This window comes from Manacus candei, unplaced genomic scaffold (genome assembly GCF_025592945.1).
Source record: "Manacus candei isolate 608988 ecotype Guabito, Panama unplaced genomic scaffold, ASM2559294v1 h1tg000014l, whole genome shotgun sequence".
Classification (NCBI taxonomy): Eukaryota; Metazoa; Chordata; class Aves; order Passeriformes; family Pipridae; genus Manacus; species Manacus candei.
In genome coordinates this window covers 65,256,982-65,279,573 of record NW_026138062.1, presented here as the reverse complement: position 1 = coordinate 65,279,573, position 22,592 = coordinate 65,256,982, and the positions used below count along the sequence as shown (strand labels likewise).

The 22,592-nt window shown below is 44.1% G+C and overlaps 1 protein-coding gene across 2 annotated transcripts in view; it reads left to right on the top strand.

Moving 5' to 3' along the window:
- EVA1C (eva-1 homolog C) overlaps positions 1 to 19,115 on the top strand; it is a 31,235-nt gene extending 12,120 nt beyond the window's left edge. Inside the window, exons 3-8 of one of the 2 annotated variants that reach the window (XM_051780316.1) lie at positions 3,073 to 3,196; positions 6,122 to 6,274; positions 13,948 to 14,091; positions 17,124 to 17,195; positions 17,909 to 18,001; positions 18,691 to 19,115. In XM_051780316.1, the coding sequence (XP_051636276.1) occupies positions 3,073 to 3,196; positions 6,122 to 6,274; positions 13,948 to 14,091; positions 17,124 to 17,195; positions 17,909 to 18,001; positions 18,691 to 19,073 (969 nt within the window). In that variant the 3' untranslated portion in view covers positions 19,074 to 19,115. The remainder of the gene's footprint in view (positions 1 to 3,072; positions 3,197 to 6,121; positions 6,275 to 13,947; positions 14,092 to 17,123; positions 17,196 to 17,908; positions 18,002 to 18,690) is intronic. The other variant, XM_051780317.1, reaches the window with a different exon arrangement.
- Positions 19,116 to 22,592: the final 3,477 nt, after the last annotated feature.

Here is a 22,592-nt window from a genome sequence, read left to right as displayed (position 1 = left end):
TTGACCAACCTTAATCTATCACACAGGCCCTCCTTGTCCCCAGGAGAGAATACAACCATTGGACAGAGCTGGGTTACAAATCCACTGAATAAAATGGTTGGCATCTGGCTTGTTCCATGCCTGTCTTTCCTCACTGAAAAGGCGCAGTGACAGCTAAACAGCAAGTCCTAAGTATTTCTGCAGATATCTGCATTTCTGGGAATACCTGATCTGTATCAGCAATGTCTTATGGTTTGTTTGCAGGGCCTGCTTAAGAATAGCTTAAAATCATTTATACTTCATCAATTATTACTTTCCACTGTGGAGACTTTCGTAACACGACTTAAAAGGTCTGACTTATCACTGCTTCATCACAGTGAAAAATGCCCAGTGTTGGGCCAAATTCAGCAAAACATTGCAAAAATGAGTAATCAGTGGATTCTGAACATGTTCTGTTGGTGAAACTGCTGCAGATGGTCTACAGAAGCTTCTGTGAACATTTGAAGCTTTGATGAGTATTTCCAACATTTGTACCTGTAGCAGACACATACATTCCTTCTTGACAACAGGGAGTGTCTGTTCCTGCCCCTAGGTGGTTGAAGAGTTCTATAGAGTGGTTTGGCAGTAATATCCTTTCTCCAGAATCAGTATTAGGGCAGTTTTATAAGTGCCTATAATGTACTGCAATTTCTAAGACGTTCCAAACATTACCTACAGGCCGCATGAAAGTACCTCTCCCCACCAAAAACAGTAAGCCAGATGCATCCTTGGTGTCATTTTACTGACCACAGCAAAGCGACACCAATGATTATTTTGGGCTTGTGAGGTCTCCATGGGCAGTTTTTTTCCGTGAATATAAAAAACACAGCATGGGATAACTGTTGTATAAACTATCATCATCATTCAGGCACTGTCACTGATCAAAGGCATGAAAGCATTTTGGTGAGGCCAAGAACGTGAGAGACGTTCTGCATCTCAGGGAGTTCCTGTTCTGTCAAGGAGAAGAGACACATCTTGTAAACTGATTTCTTAGAAAAGGGCACCAGTGATCTCACCCCTCCTCCTCTTCCCTTTGGAAGCCAATCTGCAGTCCCACAGTGGGGTGTGATGCTGCCCTGCAGCCAGGAGGAAGCACAACAGGCACGTTTTACATCGGCCTCCCATTAGAGGGATCCCTGCAGAGCTGGATCCATCTCCAGATATTAACAGCCTGGTGCTATTTTGAGTGTCATTGTTTGTTTTTGTGTCTGCGTGCTTGTGCACAGCAACATGACAGAAAATGCTGCTGCTGTTTGCATTAAGCAGGAGAAAATACAAACAGATGCTCAGGAGATGATTCAGATCAGGTGCAAACAGAAGGTGACTCAGTAGGGGACAGCTCTCCACTTGTTAAAGATGTAACTCTATTTCACTGGTCCCTTCCAGAACCATCCCAAATAAGGAGGAGTTATTTGTTTGACTTGCAACTCTGTAAAAGGAGAATTGACTTATAAAATTAAGCCTGCTATGCTTTCCCTACTCTTTTAAACTCTAATTTAGAGTGCATTTAATGCTCAAAAAGTGTTGGATGCAAGTCCTTTCCTTCTGTCAGTGCGAGTGTTACAGGATCACTGCAATGTACTGCTAATGTGTGTCATTGCTGCTGGGAGGGATGGCTTCCAGGGCTGACAGCAGAGAGCCAGCCACTGCCAACTCTCTCAGCCTGGAAACAGGAATGCAGCTTCTGCTATCACAGTGGTAAATTTGTGATTTGACCTCTTGGTACGACTGAGACCACTTCTGATGAGAAACATTGCAAAAATTCCCATGCATTTTATGGGACTACCTATAACTACCAGAGAATGCTATCTTACAGTTAGTCCTGTTAAGGGTGGGGTGACCTGGGGATAGCACCCTCCTTGTCACAGCCTGCTGTGATTTTAATCAAAAAGCCTGGGCACAACACCACAGACTATCCAAAAATGGTGTCAGAAAAGCCCTCTCTAAACTGAGCTTTGAAGGTGAGTAAGAATTTCCTGAGCACATTGCCACATTTAAACTGGGGTTTTTTAGGTGCTTTGGCTTGTGACTGTGTTAAAAACTGGACACAGACTCACTTTGGGCAATGTCTTCCTATTTTCTGCAGCTTCAGTTCCAAACCCACTGTTGAAGTGGGAGCACCAGTGTGAGCAGTAGGAGTACTCAGACCGTCTGCAGGACTTGGAGAGGGCCCACGTGGCCCTTTGTGCTGACCTGTTTGTTGTCCTCTCTGTTGCCACTCCCAGGGGAAGCAGCACAGAGAGAACCAGGATATATTGCTGGGCCAATAAATTTGGAATAAATATGGCCTTAGAACAACAGTGTTAAAAACCCCCCACAAAACAAGACATAGAGGCTGAGGATAGACAGGCACATCTGCTTTGCAATCAAACCAATTCTGAAATTTGCTCAAGTGGCAAGTCAAGCAAATATCTGATCTTGTGTGTAACTGCAAGCAAGAAGCAAATGTCCCTTAAGCAGGAGGTCAAACACATGGCTTAAACAGGGTTGTGCTTCAGTGTCCCTCAGCACACCAAGCCATTAGTTAGAACTCTCTCAAGTGAAGGTTATTACAGAGCATGATCAGGTACACATACGTAGATCAATATGAAATGGTTAAAAAGACCTCTTTTTGAGTTGCCAGGCCTCACCTGGACATTGCACTCCCATAAATGTGCTCAGAAGCATATGTCTCAAGCACATTCAGGGAAAAAGCTGGGAGTCAGTGTGTTCCCTCTTTCTCTGGGCTCTGCACCACCAAGGCTGTGGTGGCACTCAGGGAAATTTGGCTGACTCCCCCCGGGGCAGAGGGAAAAGTAACAAAAACCAGTAAATTGGTAACATCCTAATTTGCCGTGAGCATTGCTGTGGTGAATGTGATCCCATAAACTTGGCCATGACTCTAAGTCCAGCAGAGATATGGCCTAGGTCCAGTGATACAGATGTTTCTTGCATGTTTATAGCCAAAAAGTTGTGATTTCTCTCCTGTATAGAACAAAGCGCAACTAAGTGTTCTCATTGCTGTGTAGCTTCATACCTTGTTTTCAAGCCTATCCTTTTTGCCCATTGTTCTAGAAAGTACTGGATGAATGCCAAAACCTGAGATCCTGCCAACTCCTTGTCAATAGTCGGGTTTTTGGGCCTGATCTCTGTCCAGGAACCACTAAATTCCTCCTTGTCTCCTTTAAATGCAAACCTAGTAAGTAATCGACATCAGGCAAATGTGTTTTTCTGTGTCTTTTGTTGCTTGTTTTGGTTAAAATGCCACTGCACGAGGCTTTGCATAAATCTATGTGGAGCTTTGGGGCTCTTGGATTGATAGCAAATTGTTCTTTTCTACTTTACCTTAGTTCTCACTGTATTTGCAGTTTCAGGGTGCTTGCTGCCAGTGTCATGACCAGTGTAGTTTGGTAGGACCACCTGTCAGACATCAGACTAGAAAGGAAAAATGTTTTGGAAACTATTTTTAGAGAAATAGCAATGATAATGTCATATTAGAAAGACAGAGATGAACAGCAAACCCAGATGCTGGGGCTAAGGATCCAGATGATGCAGAAGATATCACAGTGAGGAATATGCAAAAATACTTAAGGAGCTGGGACCAAAGCTTTCAAAGATTCAAAAATGCCTCCCACTTACAGAATAATGGCCAGAGGATAGATGTGTTGACTTTGTTACAGGGTATGTTGTAGAATCACCTGTGATCTGTGCAGGTATTTGACGTTTGATGTGTCAAGGGACAAATCCTGCCTCAGAAGGAGTCTGCTTTGTAAACATGAGAAAGTGGAAGAATGATTGAGAGGTTTCATTTACTGGTGTTTTTTATTGTTTTTCTTGTTGCTATTGTATATGAGAACAAGCCCCAGTAGCCTGGGGGCTCACCTTTTTTGGCAGCTGATCCCCAGCGTGGCTGAAATGGGTCCCAAAGAAAACAGCTGAAGGATGATTTATGGGTAGATTCACCAGCCAACTCAGAAACACTATCCCACAACCACAGGAGAGAGCACTAAAGGGATTTTCTTTAACCAGGGCATTAAGACAGACACCACTGGTGGAACAGGAGTAGGTGGCAGGCAAACTGAAGGGCCAATGCATGCAGAGTGTGGAAGTCAGAGCAGAGAGATGAGAGGCAGATGTTACATTTGGCAAAACACTGACACAAGAACTCCCAGGGGGATACACTGGGCCAACCATTAGCGGAAAAAAGTGCCTGACATTTAAAATTTTCATTATCTGTTTTAATATATCAGTAGTTTAATTTTTTTACATATTGCAATTAGTGCCTTATTAATAGTAGATGGATTTGAATATCATAGCTGTGTCTGTATCATTAGAAATCTTGTTTTACTAATCAGAAGTGAATTGGGAACCTGTTTGTTACTTTCAGAAGCTGCTTAATATTTTTCCCCATTGGAAATGAGCTTCTTTGATTACATAGTGCTTTCTGTGGTCTGAATTTTACAAAAGCTGGTAAAAAATGTATTTAAGAGCAAGTGCTGCCCTCAAGATTGGGAAATAATCCAATTCCAGTGCAAACTACATGGTTTCTCATGACAGGAAATTTATATTTGTAGGTAAGATACCAATATTGTTAGGCTTGGCAGTGGAAAACTTCCTTGCTCAGGAAATCACTGGAGTATAACTTGTATATTTTGCAGCCTCCTTGCCTTCAAGTGGGCACTTCAGCAATTGTCTAAATACCTCTGTTTTTCGTCTATTTAGAATTATTTTTGCTCTATGTCTGCAGAGATCTCTGTTGAAATCTTACCCTGTCTGATACCACTTGGGAGTTTGTCTCTGTTGTCTGTACTTCCAGAGCCCCTCCAGCACAGCCACAGCCACAGAACACAGCTTTAGCCTGTGAGCCCTTGGGCAGAGCCCCTGGTTTTTGGCATGATTTTTATGGGTGGTATGGCAGGTGCTTCTGCAGAAGTGACAATCTGCAGCAGGTCATGTATTTTTTAAAAATAACTCTTTTTTAGACTTAAACTTGTGGCTGTTGATTAGCTTGAATGGAAGAAACTGGATTGTTACCAAGAACATTGTTTTATCTGTTCTATTCTGGATGAAACAATAATTTTTTTTTTTAATTAATAGATAGGTTTTTCTCTCTACAATTCCAACACTCACACTCCACTCACAGGGACATCATTCGCTAAAAATAAGGTTTCCATTTTCTCTTGCTCAGTCAGGGACCTCCTTTTCCTGTTTTCACATTTTTGAGGACAAAAAAATAGGAGAAAACGCTCTTCTCCCTGGCCTTGTCTGCCGTAAAAAGGTTTGCCACCACAGTTAGACCAGGAAGATTCGAGCAGGTAAAATACCACAGGGAGAGCGGCTGCTTAGGCCAGCAAGAGTTTCCCTGGCCAGAGACAGTTTTAGCTGGTTCTCCAGGAGGGATCAGCCATTCTGACTGGGAGATGAGCTCACTGACTTGCCCACCTCTGTGCTGAGAGTGCTGCCCATGTGGCTGTGCCAGCCGAGCAGGGGAGAGGGGGTGTTTTTCTCAGGCTCCTGATTCACATTGCTTTGTCAGCAAAACTTTCCAATGAGCCCGTGCTCGATAGTGAAGCTCAGGCAAACCCCCTGACCTTGGTGAAGCCCTGCAAATACAGCTGGGAGCAGTGCCTGGCTTGGGATGGGGAGCCCTTTCCCATGCCTTTATCCTCCCATTCTCTGTCCCTCACCCGGTGCTGTCACCGAGCGGTGCCAGCCGTGCCCATGATTGATGAGTGCTCAGGGCAGCCGAGGTGGGCGTAGAGCAACAGTGTCCTGGGGAGACACAAAAGGGAAGGATGAGGTTTCTCCTGTGGAGCAGGGGTGGAAAGCAAGCCAGGAAATCAGGCAGGAAGGGGGGAGGCTGTTCTACTGGGAGAGGAGACTGGCAAAATTAATTTTTTTATTCAATTCAAAAAGGAGCCAAAGGCTCTGGATGATCACATGGGAGCATTCAGTTGGAGGAAGTGCTCTGCTATTGACTCTGTCTCTGTTGTACTGGTGCCACATGTCACTCGCAACAAGCAGTTGCAGAAAAGCTGGTTTCTGTCACGCTGCTATTTACTATTAACAGCCCAGCTGAATAAATTGCCTCATGTTACCTTATTGCTGTTTGCTTCTACTTTAGCTGAATACAAAACCAAATCAGCATGTGAGAACCAGGAACTGAAACTCCACTGCCAGGAATCCAAGTTCCTTATCATCTACTCGGCCACCTATGGCAGATGGGCCCAGGAGGAGAGCGCCTGCTCGGCAGAGGCGGAGCACATCCCCCCCTTTGGTATGTTTGTACACTGCTCATAGACCTTCTCCAAGCAGGTGCACAGAGAAGAGGGGAAACAGATGGGGAGAAAGCTTCAGGTGCAAGAGCAATGGCGTTTTGAAAGGGTCAGTGACTGAAATGTAAGAGAGATTATTTCTGAAACGCAAAAGAATTGCCCAGCATGAGTGAGGAACATAGAGAAAGAAATGCAGCAAAGTAATACATTTTCATGTAGTTAATCAGTCCTTAGTATGATTAATGTCAAAAACTAGTTCTGTTGCCTGTCTTGAACTTAGGTGACATGCACTAAATATCAGCTCTTTGCCTCTCTTCTTCCTCCAGCTTCTGATACCAATCAGGCAACCCTAACACCGTGTTTTACTGCTCCCTTCTTCTCTGAACCCTTTTTCTGCTAGATCTTCCATGGCTTAGCTGCAGACTGCAAGGAGAGGACTCATAGGGCAGGGTTCATTGCTTAGATGCTGTTGTATGACTGAACTCCAAGACTGTGGTGGTATACCAGGAAATTAAATATGCCTGGGATTTCTCTTTGGCACCAAGTCCAGCAGGCAGGAATGTCCTATGCACGTGGTACTGAACTGACTAATATGTTCAGTGGTTGACACTGAAGGCATGAAGGTAAATTTTCATGCCATGCAGAAGGCCAGCACAAGGTGTGTGTGCTGTTCAAATCCCTTAGTACCAGACAGGGAAGGGCTCGTATGACTGATGCCAGCCTGTGCAAAGGCTGAGAATTGCTCCGAAGAAACATACTACAAGTGTAATCTATAAGAAGCTTCTCTGAACATCAAGAAGAGATCAATAATTAATCTTAAAAGCCCTTTGTCTGCAAGCCAGTATTTCTATTTAGTTACATAGATACTATTAAAAATGCATTGGCTGAAAATCATGATCTGTTCTTAGACAGGGATCTATTTACTATTGCCAGGTCTGTATTTCACACCTTGTGTGGGCCTTCACACAGACTTAGTTCTGCCTGTCTGTTCTGTGGAGGAAACATTTTAGCAGGTCTTTGACAGACCCACACATCCTTCACCATGGCAGTGTATGATACAAGGCAGGGCAGAGATGGCTCAGCTTATTGAGAAAGGCTTGGGTTCATACTTATGTCTTGCACTTCAGTCACCTCTGAAAATCACTCGCCTCTAATGTCAGCACTTACAGTTCACAGACCAGAATTCTGCCAACCCTTCTTACTGGATAAAGTTTCCCAGGATAAATAGAGAAAGAATTTGCAACAGCAACAAGCTTTGCTGTGGCCCCTGTGTACAAGCACTTCTGGAGCAATGCCCTGGCTGGTGCTGGCTTTGTGTTCTATAAAGCAACCCATGACACTGGTAATAGGAGAGAGCATAAAACCTGAGACAAACACAAAGTAGATCTACAGAAGGTAGATCCTTGTATAGATTTTCCAGGTGCTTGGCCTCTTCCTGCACAGTACCAGTGACTCTGTGCAGGCAGTAGAATTTCCAAGAGCACCTGTGCAGCATGGGAGTTCACATTCAGTTATCACAAAAGACTTGGCACTTAGGACCCAGATCCAATTGACTCCAGATCTGTCTGTCTCGAGTTTAAATCTTATGTGGTTATTTAAGCACCTACTGATGTGAGTGGGTGCATGATTAGACTTCTGAAATGCCTGTCTGCCTTTCTCTCAGGGAAAGCAATGGTAATTTGAATGTCAGCATGATTGTAATGACTTGAGACAATTTGAAAACTTACTTTAGCTGCTCTTCCTTCCTGAATCAGAGTCCACTTACTTGTTTATGTTTGCACCAAAAGCTAAATTGGCTCCATCGTGCATTCGTTGTTGTTTCTGCCCACATTTGTGCTTCTCAGCCTAAGGGCAGTGCTTGAGCCTTTCCAGTTCTTTCACTGCATCACAGAAAAAACGTGAGGCAGTTTTTTTACACCATGCAGAAGAGTTTTGTTTTAGGATGTTGTAGGTCCTAATGCCAGGCATAGGAAGTCTCTGGTGAGCTCAAGTTTTGCATCTCTCCACACCTAGTATGGTCCTGCCAGGGATACTGGGTATTGAAATAATTAGATACTACTCTAGATCTTGTTTACCTGATGTTACATGTGATAAGCAGTGACAAACAGCAGCTTTGGGCTGGCACAGATGTGTTCTGAACCATCACTTTTCCGTGAGCCACCGGTCAAATCAGCTGACAGATTTTCAGAGCTTTGCTTCAAAGGGAACACAAGAAAACATAAAATTTCTTTAGCCTAAAGGCTCTTCTCCATGTAGGAAATAGAGTGTATAAATCCATCTCTGCTATGGGCCTTGCAGCACCTGTTCTGACCCTCAGTTTTACATTTAACATGACTCCCTACTTGTGCAATGGGTTTTCTGAACCAGTTCAATAGTGAAAACCAGCTTCTGCAGCTGTCCAAATGCCTGGCACTTATAAGACTGTACAGAATTTCCAGAGAGCAACTTCCCTGTTTTACTGAGATTATCAAAAACTTTACAAGAAAATTCTGGGTGCGGTTTTGTAGCCGGTGGTTCTGCTTTGATGAATCTCTTGTGCACAGCACCAAAGCAGGAAAACATAGCAGTTTGTTCCTGTGTGAGCTGTTGCCTTTTCTGACCCATTATCTATTTTATATTTGTACTAACATGTGCATGAGGAAAGAGAAAATGTATTGGCCAGAAGAAGTTAAAGGATTGCACCAGAACAGGTTACCATAGAGAGCACAAGGAAGATTCAGGTCAACAAACACCTCTCAAATAATAAATTACTCCTGTTAATACATGAAAATACTTGACAGGAGGCTCCAGTGGGTCGTCTCCAGCTGCAACTTGCAAGTAGAACACTGCAATATCCTTCCCAGAAATTTCACCTGGATGTGCATTGGCTGGTCAGATGTGTATCCCTTCCAGCACAAGTGACCAGCACAGCCCTCTCTTCTACCTGGTCCCACTTTTTGGGAGGGGAGGTGGAGAATTCACACACTCTCATCACAGCTTGCACCATGGCATGACCATACCCTAGGGCTGGGTTTTGTCCTAATCCCCTCTTTCCAGTGGGATTCAGCTAAGAGGGAGGGATGTTAGCAAGACAAACAAGGGGGATTTTCAAAATCCTGCAGGTTCTTTCTAGTTCATAGGTGTCATAATTTTTTTACATAACAGGTTTCTGTGATGCTGTGATTTTTTGTAATTTTTTTTTTTTATTTTGTATCAGTATTGTGGACAATTTAAAGGGCCTTTCATCTCTTATTCACTGACAGTGATTGAAAAGCTTTTGATTTCTGTTCTCTCTTCCTAGTGTGAGCCAGTCCTTTGGGAAAGTCTCCTGAGAGCAGAAATAACTGCAGTGAAGGCACAAGTGGCTGTAGGCAGATCTGGGAATGTTTACACACTGCCTTGGCACTTTAGGTGTGGGAGACAGCAGTCAAATGAATTTTGTGGATGTAAAAGTAAGGATAAAATAGTTTGATTTTGCTTCCACCACAACAAACCTGAAGTCAGCTCTCTCTGTGTGCACACATCAGATATGAAAAGGTCCTTGTCTGTGTCAGCCTGAGGAAACTGGGAAGCTAGGTGGGTGTTTGGGGCCCCAAAAGGTGCCAGCAGGAGCCATTACATCCCTTGGCCCCAACAAATCTTGTCAAGACAAAACTTCCTTAAAAGATGTGTTCAGAGCAGTGGCAGGATGAGGAGTGATTGTTTGAAGGGAAGAAGAGACCAGCCACCATTTTTAGAGTCCAAATAACTTTCTGCTGAGATGAACAGGGAAGGTCAGATTTGGCTGTTGGAAGGTGCTTGAAGCAGGCTGAGGTGCACATCACTTCATCCATTAATTCAGGGGATTTCCTGTGTCTAGTTTTTTATAGCTCAGATTTTTTTTAACTGTTTGGAAAAACACCCTTGGCCCTCAAGTTTAAAACAAGCCTAGGAACTCCTGCCTGTGCACATGCAGGAGCAGTGAATTTGGTTCCTGCTGTTCCCAGAAAGTGGGGAGCTCCACCTGTCCCTTGCCCTTGATGTTGGTGGGATGGATCCCCCACTCTGCACATGCATGTGCAAGGAGGAGAGAAAATTCAGGTTTGGGGTTTTTTGTACAAAATACTGACTGAGTTCTGAACTTGGAGCTGCTTGTAAATCAAAATAGGCAACGGGGTAATCTCCTGCAGGGCCTCAGGACAGGCACTGCAGGCAGAGGGAGAAAGGGTGCAGCTGTTCAGGAAGTCTTGGTGCTGGATTCACTTCCAGGGAATGGCCTGCACTATCAGTAAGCAGGATTTTTGGCACATCATCCTGCCTCGTTTACTGACAATACTTGGAACTGGAATATAAAGGTATCAGCAACACTTTTCCTAAGTGGTGCTAACAATATTGTGTGTTTCTGCTGGAATCAGCGGTTCAAATGCTTTTTCTGATGCACAGGCAGAACCCTGTGTGCCATGCTCTTGCATAAATTACCATAGTATTATGGTAACTTTCTTTAGGAGTCTGCAGCCGTAGCTTGCTCCAAACTCCACAGCTTTCCCTTGTCAGTTCTTATCCTGAGAGCTGATATTTGGGCTCCACAAAGCACAAGCCATCCTGATTTGGAGGTGTGAAATCTTTGCTTTCAGTTGATTTTAAAAGCGAGCTCCTTATTCTTCTAGGGGTGGGCACAGCCCAGGACACATAAATCAGCATAAGGAGCAGTTGGGGAATGAAAGCAAGGAGCAGCTGGGCTTCAGTGTCAGGGTGACAAATTGTGGAGGGGTTTTTTTTTGTGTGCCCTGGTCCTTCACCAGCCTGTTACTTGTTATGTCATGTGGATCCACATTTGAGACACATCCCCTGCCCTCCCCGTCCCAGTGCTCACCCTGTGCATTGTGATGTGGGAGAACAGGGCAGCTGGAAATGTTTGGAGAGGGTGGGACAGGATGCTGTTGCCAGAGCTTGGCACAAGATGCTCCATCACCTATCTGCAGGTCTTGTGTGGCAGAGTGGAAAGAAAGGGAGGGAAAGCTCCTCCTGTCTGAATTGAGAAAAGCTTTAAGAAACCAGAAAACAAATTGCTTCTCATTAAAACCTCCATGATTTATAGCGTGTCATTTGCATGCCAAAACTTTCCCAAACAAAGCTAATTAGGGAGCTGAAAGAGCCTTTCCTCCAGAAACAAGGCTTTCTACTCCAACTGTTAAATAGCTGCAGTCAGATTGGATGGTTTATTACTGCACTAAGAACCTCATCCTGACACCCGTGCCATCCACAGCGGTGTCTGGTACAAAAGATCCACCAACAGGCTCGGCAACTTTGGGAGAGGGATGTGAGGAATGGAGTGTTTTCCCAGCCCCACGTCGCTGCCCTGCCCACCACTGGATGCCACCAGTCTTTTCAGCATGCTGGGAATGTGCCTTTCGAGAGGCAGTTTATTGTAAATGGATGGTACCAGTTTAACAAGCCCCACAGGCACGTGCAGCTCAAGCAGCACTTGGACAGCCAGAAAGAAGCCACTCTGTGTATTTATGTTCATCTCCCCATTGCTGCTTTCTTTGGGGCTGTTCTGTGAGACTCCTTTACTCAAGATGCAGAACTGAATGAGTCCTCTCCTCATTCAGCCACTGGAGTAAGGTGTTTGACTAGGAGGATAAGTTATTCAAGTCATTCCCATCATAGCTGCTGGGAGGCTAGTGGGAAGGCAGAAAGGATGCTCATAAACCAGATAGAAAAAAAAAAGAACATTTTTTGACTGAATCACTAAAACCCAAAATATTTTTAGAATGCAGGAAGTTGTTAAATAGTTTTTTTTATGTTGTAGGACTTACCAGGTAACTCCTGTGGTGTCCTGCAAAAGCAAACCAGCCATGCAACCAGTTTGCATTTACTCACCTGTGACACCAGGCAATCCCTGGGAGGTTCTCCAAAAATGGGCCTGCCAAGAGCCTGCAGGCATATGACAACTGGCTCCCCAGGTAGAGGAGCCAAATCCAACATGGATAGAGAAGATAAGAAGCTATTAACTCCCACAGAAACAAGAGCAAACATCTACCAAAGGCAAAATGAAACATGTACTTGCCATATCACTGAATTTGGAGAAAACCATCAGCACAGCAGCCTCCTGTTTTTATAAGGCACAAAGAGTAGCTCCCAGGGCAGGAAATTCTGTAGAAAACATAATTCAGTTTGCTGTTGTGCTCCCAATCCATTCATCTATGAATCACCCGATAATTGCTCCTGATACTCTCCTGTTGTTTTTGCACTTGCCAAAGTAAGCTACTGGCTACCTAAAATGTCCACGCAAATATATCCTTACTCATCTGAAATCACCAGGGAGGGGAGCTAAAACTGCTGAGTTACTTAATCAGAACTGCCCAATCCTTTAGGTCAGCCTTCCCTGCCTTTCCAGCAACCTCTTGGGACACACAGGCATTGGGATTTTAGGTCTCTGAGAAGCCAAATGAAGAGTTGCTCTCTGAAAAATCCATGTCCAAAGTACCCCGCAAGGCCTTTGTCAGACAGATCAGCCCAGTATCTCCTGATGGCTCTGCTCAGGTATATGACTTATTTAGTGTTGGTGTCAGGAGATTAACTCTAAAAATCACAAATCTGCACCATTTTCACACATTAAATGTCAATTTTCTTTGTCAAGAACTCAGTCTCAAACCTCCACTTCTTTTCAGATTTGGGGAACCTCTGGAGTGCTTTTGCAAACACTGTCCTTCCTCTGAAGAGGCACAAATGAGCTTCAGCATTTGGAAGGTGACCAGATGCCATCCTCTGTTAGAGAAAGAGGGACTGTTTTAATGTCCAGAGAACTTTATTTTCAGACCTTCAGAGTGCCCTTGCCTCAGAAGCCTGGAGGGAGACATACCTGTCATGCACAGAAAGCCACAAAATGCCTGCGGTGATGCTGACTGAAAGCAGCAGCTTCAGAAAAATTACTTGCTCCAGATTTGTAATTTCTGCATCCTTTCTGTTTAGAAACCAAACTAAAGGGGCATTTATGCTTTGTGTCTTGGAATTTAGCACATGTCGATACCAGGAATTTAATCACATTTAGAGAGACATTTTCTTTTTTTTTTTTTTTTAAACAGAGTGTAACTCACACATCTTCCCACTCAAATGATTTCAGTTTCAGTGCAAAATCCATTTTTGGCTGCCACATGTTTCCCTGGCTAAATATTGAGCCCATTCTGACCTCTTCATAATAAATCAAAATTCACTTTTAATACCTCAAACTTCCCTGTAGCCTGAGCTATTGTGACACAAAAATTGATCTCACCTGAGTTGAACTGAAACTAGGCATCCAGTTGACTCATCTCAATAACCCAGAGGCCAAGAGAAAGACTTGCAAACAGCATTTCATCTCCCTTGATTTGCACACCTGTCTTGAGATGGAATAGATGGAATGGTGTTTGGATATACTTAGTTCCTCCAAGATATCACGAAGGGAACACAGACACCTTATACTGGGCATTCCTTTGGAGCTCAACATGACTCTTACTATACCTGGAAGTCAACATGGCAGAGTTACCTTGCTGCAAGTTCACATTTTCATTGCAGCTGACTTCCCTGCATGGACAGATCTTAACATTTAACTCTGAAATCCTGCTTGGACAAACTTATGCCCGAGATCAGATTTGTATCTCTAGTCATGCATCCAGCAGCTCTCATTTCAGATAACAGCAGTGTTTTGTATTTATTGTATGTATTTTTCTTTCAGACTGTTTGTCTTACACAGCGCTGGAGGTTTTATCAAAGAGGTGTTCTGGGAAGCAGAGATGCAAAATCATTGTCAGTAGCCAGGATTTTGGGAGCCCATGCCTTCCTGGAGTGACAAAATCCCTCACTGTCAGCTATGCATGTGGTAAGAGCAAAGGCACCATCATTTTTAAAGCCTCATTCTGCTTGCAAAGCAAAACTATGACAAACACACATCTGGACACTGAGCCTTCCTAAATCTCCCCTTCCCTTTCATATAGGAAGTTTGTGACACAGCCATACAAGAACCACCAAAATATGTGAACAACCCCATAGGAAGAGCTGTATCTAATGAAAACTCAGGCATTAAGGGTTTTTTCCCTACATAAAATGCAGTCGACAATAAAATATAAAGTAGATATTTAGTTTCTTTTGAGAAATACTATCAAAATTACAATTCAATAGAATTCACCTGCAACAGAGCTGGGAAAAATAACCTGGCATTGTCTGGCATTTGTGCAGGTAAAGCAGTTCAGCATAATTGAAGGACTGTGCACAAGCCCAGTCCTGAAACCTGATTCACGTGAGCACACCTTCAGCTTCTCCCTTGCACAGGGAACTAAGGGTTCATGAAGAGTAAGGGCTTGAGGTTATACATCTGTTGCAGGACTGGAGCCTATTTCAGCTCATTCCTTGGACAAGAGGGAACAGTTTTCCATATTGTTTGCTATAGACTAATATATTTTCATAAGGGAAGAGCAGAATTCCTTACAATTCTTCAATAGGAGCAGCTCCACGGGGACATACCAGAGTCCTTTAGCTGCATGTCTAGTGAGTAGTAGTCAAAGGGCATGGGTTTTTAGGAACAGCAGTGTAGGACTGATGGCCAGATCACCATGAACCTGAAGATCAGAGGAAAATAAGCCTTAGCTGCGTCCTTGCTGGCATGGGAGATTTTCAGTCTGCCTGTGAGTTGGTTGTGAGAGGCAGTGCAGTAATTCAGCTTTCTGTTGTTGGAGAGGGCACTAATACGTTATATTATTGTGCAGTTCCCTTCATGAATGGGTTAACAGAATTATCTTTAATTAGTGTGAGGATAATTACAACAAGTTGTTCCTTCTTGCACGTCTGTGCACCAGAAAAGCAGAGCAAGTTTGTTTGCACTGGAGTTATGCATCCTTTTATTTAGGGAAGTGGTTTTGCAAAACACATGCGTAATAAATAGTGTTCTTGTGTGTTGCTGGCACATTTGGGAGAGTTTTTCTTCTGCCAAATCCTACTGAGCTGTGCAATCTGAAGCATGAGCCAATGATCTGCAGATCTGATTATTTCACAGATCATCTAATGAACATGGGAAGAGTTTGGGCATATTCCAGAATGACATTTTACATTTCTTCTCCTCACTAGAAGATCCCTGCTAACCTGATGCTTCCCAAGATAATGCCAATAGGCCTCCCCCTGAAGCAACAAGAGCACAGCAGAGCAGACCACAGGCTGTGCCACACTTGAAAATGTTTCCATCATGGTCAGGAACATGAAAAAAAATCATAACTCCCCACCACAGCGGTCAGGAGCTGTTTAGGCCTGGTGTGTCTGGCTGCAGTTTTATTTTCGCAGTTAATTCCTGACAGCAGAAGCATCACAGGAGCTGGGTGGTGCTGGTTTCTCGCAGTCTCAGTGTCCCCTGATGACCTGCTCAGCAGCATCTCCTGTCTGCCTGAGGTGGCATTCCTGGCTTTTGCTGAGACTGGGCTTCAGGGTCACGGAATGCTCTCTCAGGGCTCCTGATGCCCCGTGGTGCATCCACACAACCTGGATGCCAGAGTCTGTCTGTGGGCTGCCTTTGGTGACTGACTCCCACTCTACCTGACGAAGTACTGCTGTTGTAGTACTGATGTGATTATCCTGATTAAAATTCCAGTTCTGGTACCAGCTACTCCATTCAGCAACCTGGTGCAGCCTATCCAAGTTAAAAGTCCTCATAATGAAAAGGAGCAACACAAGCAGCTAGGAGCTTTTTTTGAATTAAACATTTCCCTACAACAAATGTTTGAATAGCACAGGGGGTAAGGAACAAGCAAAGCCCTGGGAAGTTCCCCCTGGGATGGGAGCAGGAGAAACATCAGCACTGGTGAAGGAGTCCCAGGCCATGTGATGGGAGCTTCGGGTCCCGCATCGGCACTGGAATGGTGCATCCTCCCAGCAGGTTGTTCCCAACACAGGCACTTACTTGTTCAGAACATCCAGAGTGCAGGTTGAAAACAATCCATCCTGCTCCCTGTCTGCCCCACACACCAAGGAAAGTGTTCTGCCACTGGAAAACAGCAAAGAATTATGATGAGGGACGAGCCAAAATAGAAATGAGCTCATTCTCCCCTATCTCTGTTGGCCTTCCAGTGCAAACAGGAGCTAAAAGTCCCAAAAATATTCCTTCATGAGGAAAGGAAGCAGCTCTGACTTTGAGCCCATACAGAAAGAAAAGTTCTGCTTAGAAAAAAAATCCTATTCTTAGTTGTTTTCCAAACGAAAACTATGATAAGTTGCAAACTTCAGTCTCCTCTGTGCCATTTAACTCTCTCGACACTATTTATTGGCAAATGCTTCTGTGTGGGATAGAGGTGAGGTTCATACTTGAAATTTGTTCCTTTTTCCCCCCCCCCCTTCACATCAGTCTGAAAATCAATCAATCAATCTTCACACAGTACAGGAACAGGTGCCAAGATCTGGGTGTCTGAAGGGCCCATTCACCCATCACAGAATACATGAACCCTCAGTGTCTGCACAATGCACCCGCCTTTAGCTCTTTTAATTACTTCAAGAAGACTGCAAAAACTTATCAAGGGAATAAATTAATGAAGTGAGAAGGATGCAGCCCACTCCCACCTACCTCATCTATTCCCATCCTCCCCACCTTCCATCCCAGAGGCTTTGCAGAGGACATCACGCAAGACTTTAAACATTTATCTCAGAATGACAGTGAATTATCCTCATCCAAACCCAGTATCTAGATGCAACTTAGCATCTGACTGTAGCACGCTTTATCCTGAATTTATAGGCCAATTTTGTCTCCTGTCCAGGGTTGGCACACCCCTTGAGAGGTTGAAAACAAGGGGGGTGGTGCCTGGGCTGTACACAGTAATTAACTGGGGAGAGGGTTCCTAAAACTAACAGTACACAATTTGTCTTTTGTCTTTGCAGTTCCTAAATTTATCCTCATGGCTGTCAATCCCGGGGTCCCTGATAACAAGTCTTCCATAAAAGAGAATGATGGTACGTACCATCACAGACACAGGGTTTGCTGCTTCCCTTTGTCTTTGATTGAAACAGGACATTTTCCCACTGCAGAGCTTCATCTGAGGCACGAGGTAGTGAAAACCCTGCTGAAACAGCTGCTCATTCCCTTGGAGGGCAGCAGGACAGGCTGGGAGTGGGATACGGGCACAGCAGTGCTGTGAGAGGAGTGACCCACCCAGCCTGCCCACAACCAGCATTTCTGAGAAGAGTAAAAGTGAGACTGCAGTTGTTTCACAGGGTGAATAATCTTTTAAGAGTTATGCCAACACCTGCTCTTCTTGAAGGCCACAGAGTTAAGGAGGTGGCTCATGTGTGTGCACTGTCCTCAGTAATGCAGTGCACAGCAGTCCTTGGGCTGGGAAGTCCATTGGAAAGCTGTGAAGCTTCAGGAACTAAAATTATTTCAGAAACCCCAATAGGAATAGGCACAAGGGGTTTCAGTTGGTAGTAATTCTTTTAAATGAATTTGCCATTTTCTAAATGCTCAGTATTTTCAACGCTTTGTTACTTATACTTTATTTCTATATTTATTTAATTTACCGACCGTTGTTTGGTTTAATGTTGTGCAAGGCTCCTGCAGCATGGCCCAGGCCTGCCTGCGTTCTGGGTGGACTTGTTGGCTGAAAAGTTATTGGGTGAATAACAGTTTAGCAGCTTCACTGAATTTGCTTTACCTCCTTGTGTCATAGGTGTTGACTTTGATCCAAAGGAATCAAGACTTCCAAAGAAAGATGGAATTATTCTTAGCTCTGACTACCTGGCTACATTTGCATACATCAGAGGTAGGAAAATGAGGCTGAGACTGTTTGGTGCACATTTTGGGAAAGGGGAGGATCACCTCTGAAGGTCATAACTAGTAATTCCAGTTGATGGTAACGATATTATTAGAATATAATCAATCTTGTGGATGGGAAAATTACAGCATAATTGATATTTATGGAATATTTCCCATCTTGAAGGATCCAAACTCTTTTACAGACTGCAGCCAAGATATATTTTAATGAATATTTTCAATGGGGACTGTTGGTTGTTCAGTAGTTTTAAAAACCTGGCCCTGACCTGTGAGCAGCACTGGAGACATGCATGTTTGGGAATGTTGGGTTGTACACATACAGGGATCATCAAGGAGCAGTGATGGTAAGGCCCATTTTGGCAGGATGCCTGGAAAAAACAAAAAGGGCATGCAGAATTCTGGTAGCTGGTTAGGAACACCAGTGAGCTGCTCATAAAGAGATGGGATTTGTTGTTATTTTGTAATGATATTATCAGGCTGGGATTTTTGCCCAGCAAAAGAAGAGGCAGAGATGGCAGTGAGTGCAGGGAGGTTTGAGTGCCTGACAGGAAAAGCATCCCCTCAGCCCTTATTCCCCACCATTATGGCTATGGAATGCTGCAGAAATGGCAGCTGGGGTTGGTAGCCAGGCCTTGGCAGGGTTTGTAAAGTGTTTAAGCCCTGGCTTTCTGCCTGCAGATCACCTCGAAAGAGCTGCTCTCCTGTTTGTGTCCAGCATTTGTGTGGGGTTAATCCTCACACTGTGTGCCTTGGTGATATGTGGGTGGTGCCCAAGTGACATCCGGAAATTACATAGGAAGGAGGAGCAGTTGGTGCCAGAGAGTGCCAGAGTGTACGAGAACAGTGAACAGGAGGAGGAGGAGAATTCCCTTTTGGACACCCAGGATGAGATAGATGGACTTTACAGACCTTCTTACTCAGGATATAATTTGGCAGAGGCGGCGGAACTGGCAGAAAGGATTGAGCGCAGGGAGCAGATCATACAAGAAATCTGGATGAACAGTGGTGTGGATATGACACCTCCTAGAAATATGAATACATTTTATATTAATGAACAATAAATGGCTTATTTTGGATGATGCCCTAGCCCTTTTTTTTTTTTTTTTAAAAAAAGAAATGTACCTTCTGTGAAGGAACATTTGTATCCATGTAATTATTTGTAAAATAAGATAAAATACATGCAATAAACGGAGAGTTTCATACCCTTGACTGTCTATAAATACTTCTTTGAAAAACACTTTCATAGTTTTAATTCATGTTATGGATTACTTTTCACTGTAATTTGGGATCAACTGCCACGTGCAGGTTAAGGAATATTAAAAAAAGTGGAAAAAAACATCACATGGAGAAATACTTTCTGTGTTAGATGGCACTTGTAACCAGTTAGGGTGTTGCAGCTCATAAGTTACATCAAATCTTGCTCTATTGATGAGAAATACGAGTATTATTACTGGCATGTGCAGGACAAAGCAAAACTAAACACAAGTTCCTGAAGCTTTTCTGCCGTTTCCTTTACTCAGCCTCTCCCTAGTAAACCCTATTCCTCTGGTAACAGTGATTCTGATTACAAGGGGGTTAAGTTCTGCTTCCTGTCTTTAAAATGTCTCCAATATTTTAGCTGCAGCCCATGGGGAATTTACTGAACAAAAGGAGGAAAAATGTCACTTCCTGTTGGGAATACTTCATGGGTTCATTCTGCTTCCCTGCTCAGACGCTGCATGTCCAGGTAGAGCCAAGCAGTATGAAACACTTGGAAAGAAAAGAGTTGACATGACTTCTCATTTCCTACTGATACAAAGTCAAATTAAGCCTGAGAAAACTTTAAAGGAGGAAGGGGACTTGCTCAGATGACTAAGGCACAATCCCGTGCTCAGCTGGAAAAATCTCAGCAGCAATTAGCATCCTATCAGAGGAAGGAAGAAAGGCTGAGGAGAGGACTGAGGGCTGAGGTCACTCAGAGCACTGGGAAACTGCAGGAGAGGCAGGCACAGCCCAGGATTCTGGCTGCACTCCTGCTGGGACTGCTCTCCCCTTCCCCACAGAAAGTCATTGCAGCCTGTGCTACGGCACAATATCGATGAACAGATTTTTGTCTGGAGAACCCCGTGCCTTGGTCCTGAGGGTGAAGAAGGTGGGTTTGCCTTTGCCTGGCCCTGTGGGGAAGTGTAGGACAGCTCTGGGCAGGAGCTGGCTCCTTCCTCCAGACTCATGGGGCAGGTGCCACCCATTTCCCAGTCAGATAGAAAGGGACTGATCAACAATTCCCCCTGCTGACAGATCGTACTAGCCAAAAAAACCCTATCCTCTTCCTTTTACTGATCCAACTGGATTGTGGAGAGTGGGCTGGGCTCCACAACAGGAGGTGCACAGTAAAAGATTCCTGCAGGTGCCTCCTTCCCAATATGGAGCATTCCACAGTCTCTGGGAATCTGTTTTGAATTAAAAAAAAAAGGTGCTTAGTAATGCATACCTGTTTAAATGGATCCTCAGACATGGTGACAAAACCTGTCAGAAGTCCAGCACAAGGAGCAACCCAGTAGGGTAGGGAAAACAGCTTTTGCTCCAGGCTGGGAGGTCAAGCTTCACTCTGGATTTGTTCCCTTGACTGAACTATTTATAGTCTGAATTTGGGTTGCTATTTTATTCTTTCTGCATAAACTTTCCAAGTCTAACTGGGGAAAGCTATCAATTAGTGGTTCACCTCATTCCCAAATGTTCACTGTTCACAGCAGTCTGAAAGTCAGAGTGAAGACAAACATGGAAAAGCCTGAGAAACAGAAGTTATTTCAATCTTTCTGAAAAAACACCCTCTGCAAAAAAAGCACCCAGTAGAGAAACTAGAGAATTAAGGAGGAATGTACTTACCCCAAGCCCTGAAAAATCCAGCAGAAGTGCCATAGCTGGAATCCATTTCCTCAGAGGTATCTTTTGGGAGGGTGCCATGGGGCGGCAGCAGCATCACTATGGGGAGGGCGCTCAGGGCTGGATGGAGTTACAGCAGTAAAATCCCTGCAACTTCCCAGAAGAGCAGCCTAAGGAGAAAATACTGCAGAGGAGAGCTGGCGGTTTTATGGACTATTTGGTTCGTGCCACACACGTGGCTGTGGGAATAACATGCCTTTGGAAATGACATGAAATGACATCAACACCTAAACTTGCTGGAAGGCAACGTGCAACGTTGGCATGGCTGTTCAAACTCCCCACTCCTGCCTTGAGAATACCCTGAGTTTGTCACCAGGAATCCCTGGGTGAGGTTGCAGGAAGCAGTAAATAAATCCTTCCAAATCCTGGGTGAAAGCAGAGCCTGGGACAACCTGGGAAAGCAAAACTGAAAAGGAGAAAAGGAGTGAAACTAGGTCTGGAAACCACTTCCATTCATTAGGATGGTGATATGGCCACAGAACAAACATTTTAGCAACATTCCACTCTGCATGTCCTTTGACAAAGAATGGGTTTTCCCTTTGGAAGGGCACAGCTGCTCTCAAACTTCCAGAAATAAACAGTTTAAAAGAAAATATGCAAACTCTGTGTGGTGTCTCTGTCTCATCATCTCAAAATCCCTGGATAGTTAAAATACATATAGGCTTTCCCAGGTTCCTGTAGTCTTCAATCTTTTTGCAGTGAGTTCATTCAATTTCAGCCATAATAAATGAATCCAGCAGATCCACAAATACTGTGGTAAAAACTCGGATCCTACGGAAAGTTTTCTCAGCTAAAGAAGAAAACAGCACCAATTACAGCAGAGAACATCAGTCAAAGGTGTGCAGAATAAAATGGATTTTCCTATGTCTGCTTTGCCCTCACTTTTAGAAAGGAGATGAGAATATTGTAAGCTCCATAATCAAAGGTCCTGTTCAAACATTCCCCCCTCTCAGAATCCTCTGTCCAATGGTAATTTTAAAGTCTCTTTTTCCCTGACAGAGTAACTCTCAACAAGTCTTGGACAGATAGCCAGACTTCTTGACTCCTTCCATTATTTCACTCTGCCTCCTCTGCTATGGAATATTTTCCTGGTATCAAGGACAATAAATTCAATGGCCAAAAGCCAGCAATGACATCAGTTATTTAAAGGGCTGGGAGCCCCCAGAACAAACTCCTCAAACAATGCTAATCGAAGATGAAAGCTCTACTGGTGAGAGGGATTCAGTCAGATATTTTCAAGCATTCACTGTAACTGATTCAAAACACCTGGGAAGCTCCCTGGTGAGGCCACAAAGCTCAAGGCAGTTATGAACAAGTAACTTAAAAAAGATACTTCCAAATGAGGAGGAGCAGACAAAGAAGTAATCTCGCTAAGGAATTGTTCTGGGGTGCAGAAATTCCAATAAACAAGCACCACTGGCTTAAGGTCATGTTGCAAGCCCCAGCCCTGGTGCAGATCTCCACCTTGGGGAGCATATGGACAGTCCATCTTTTGGGAATCTCCCTCCCAGGTTGGCAGGACAAAACCCAGATGCCCTCAGCCAGCTCCTTAAACAGAGGTGAGATTTTAGGGAGGGGAATTGTTGTCACAAGCAGAGCTGTAACTCCCTTTAACTCCCCCCCCGTACACAAAAAGTGCCAGGCTGCCTCACAACCTG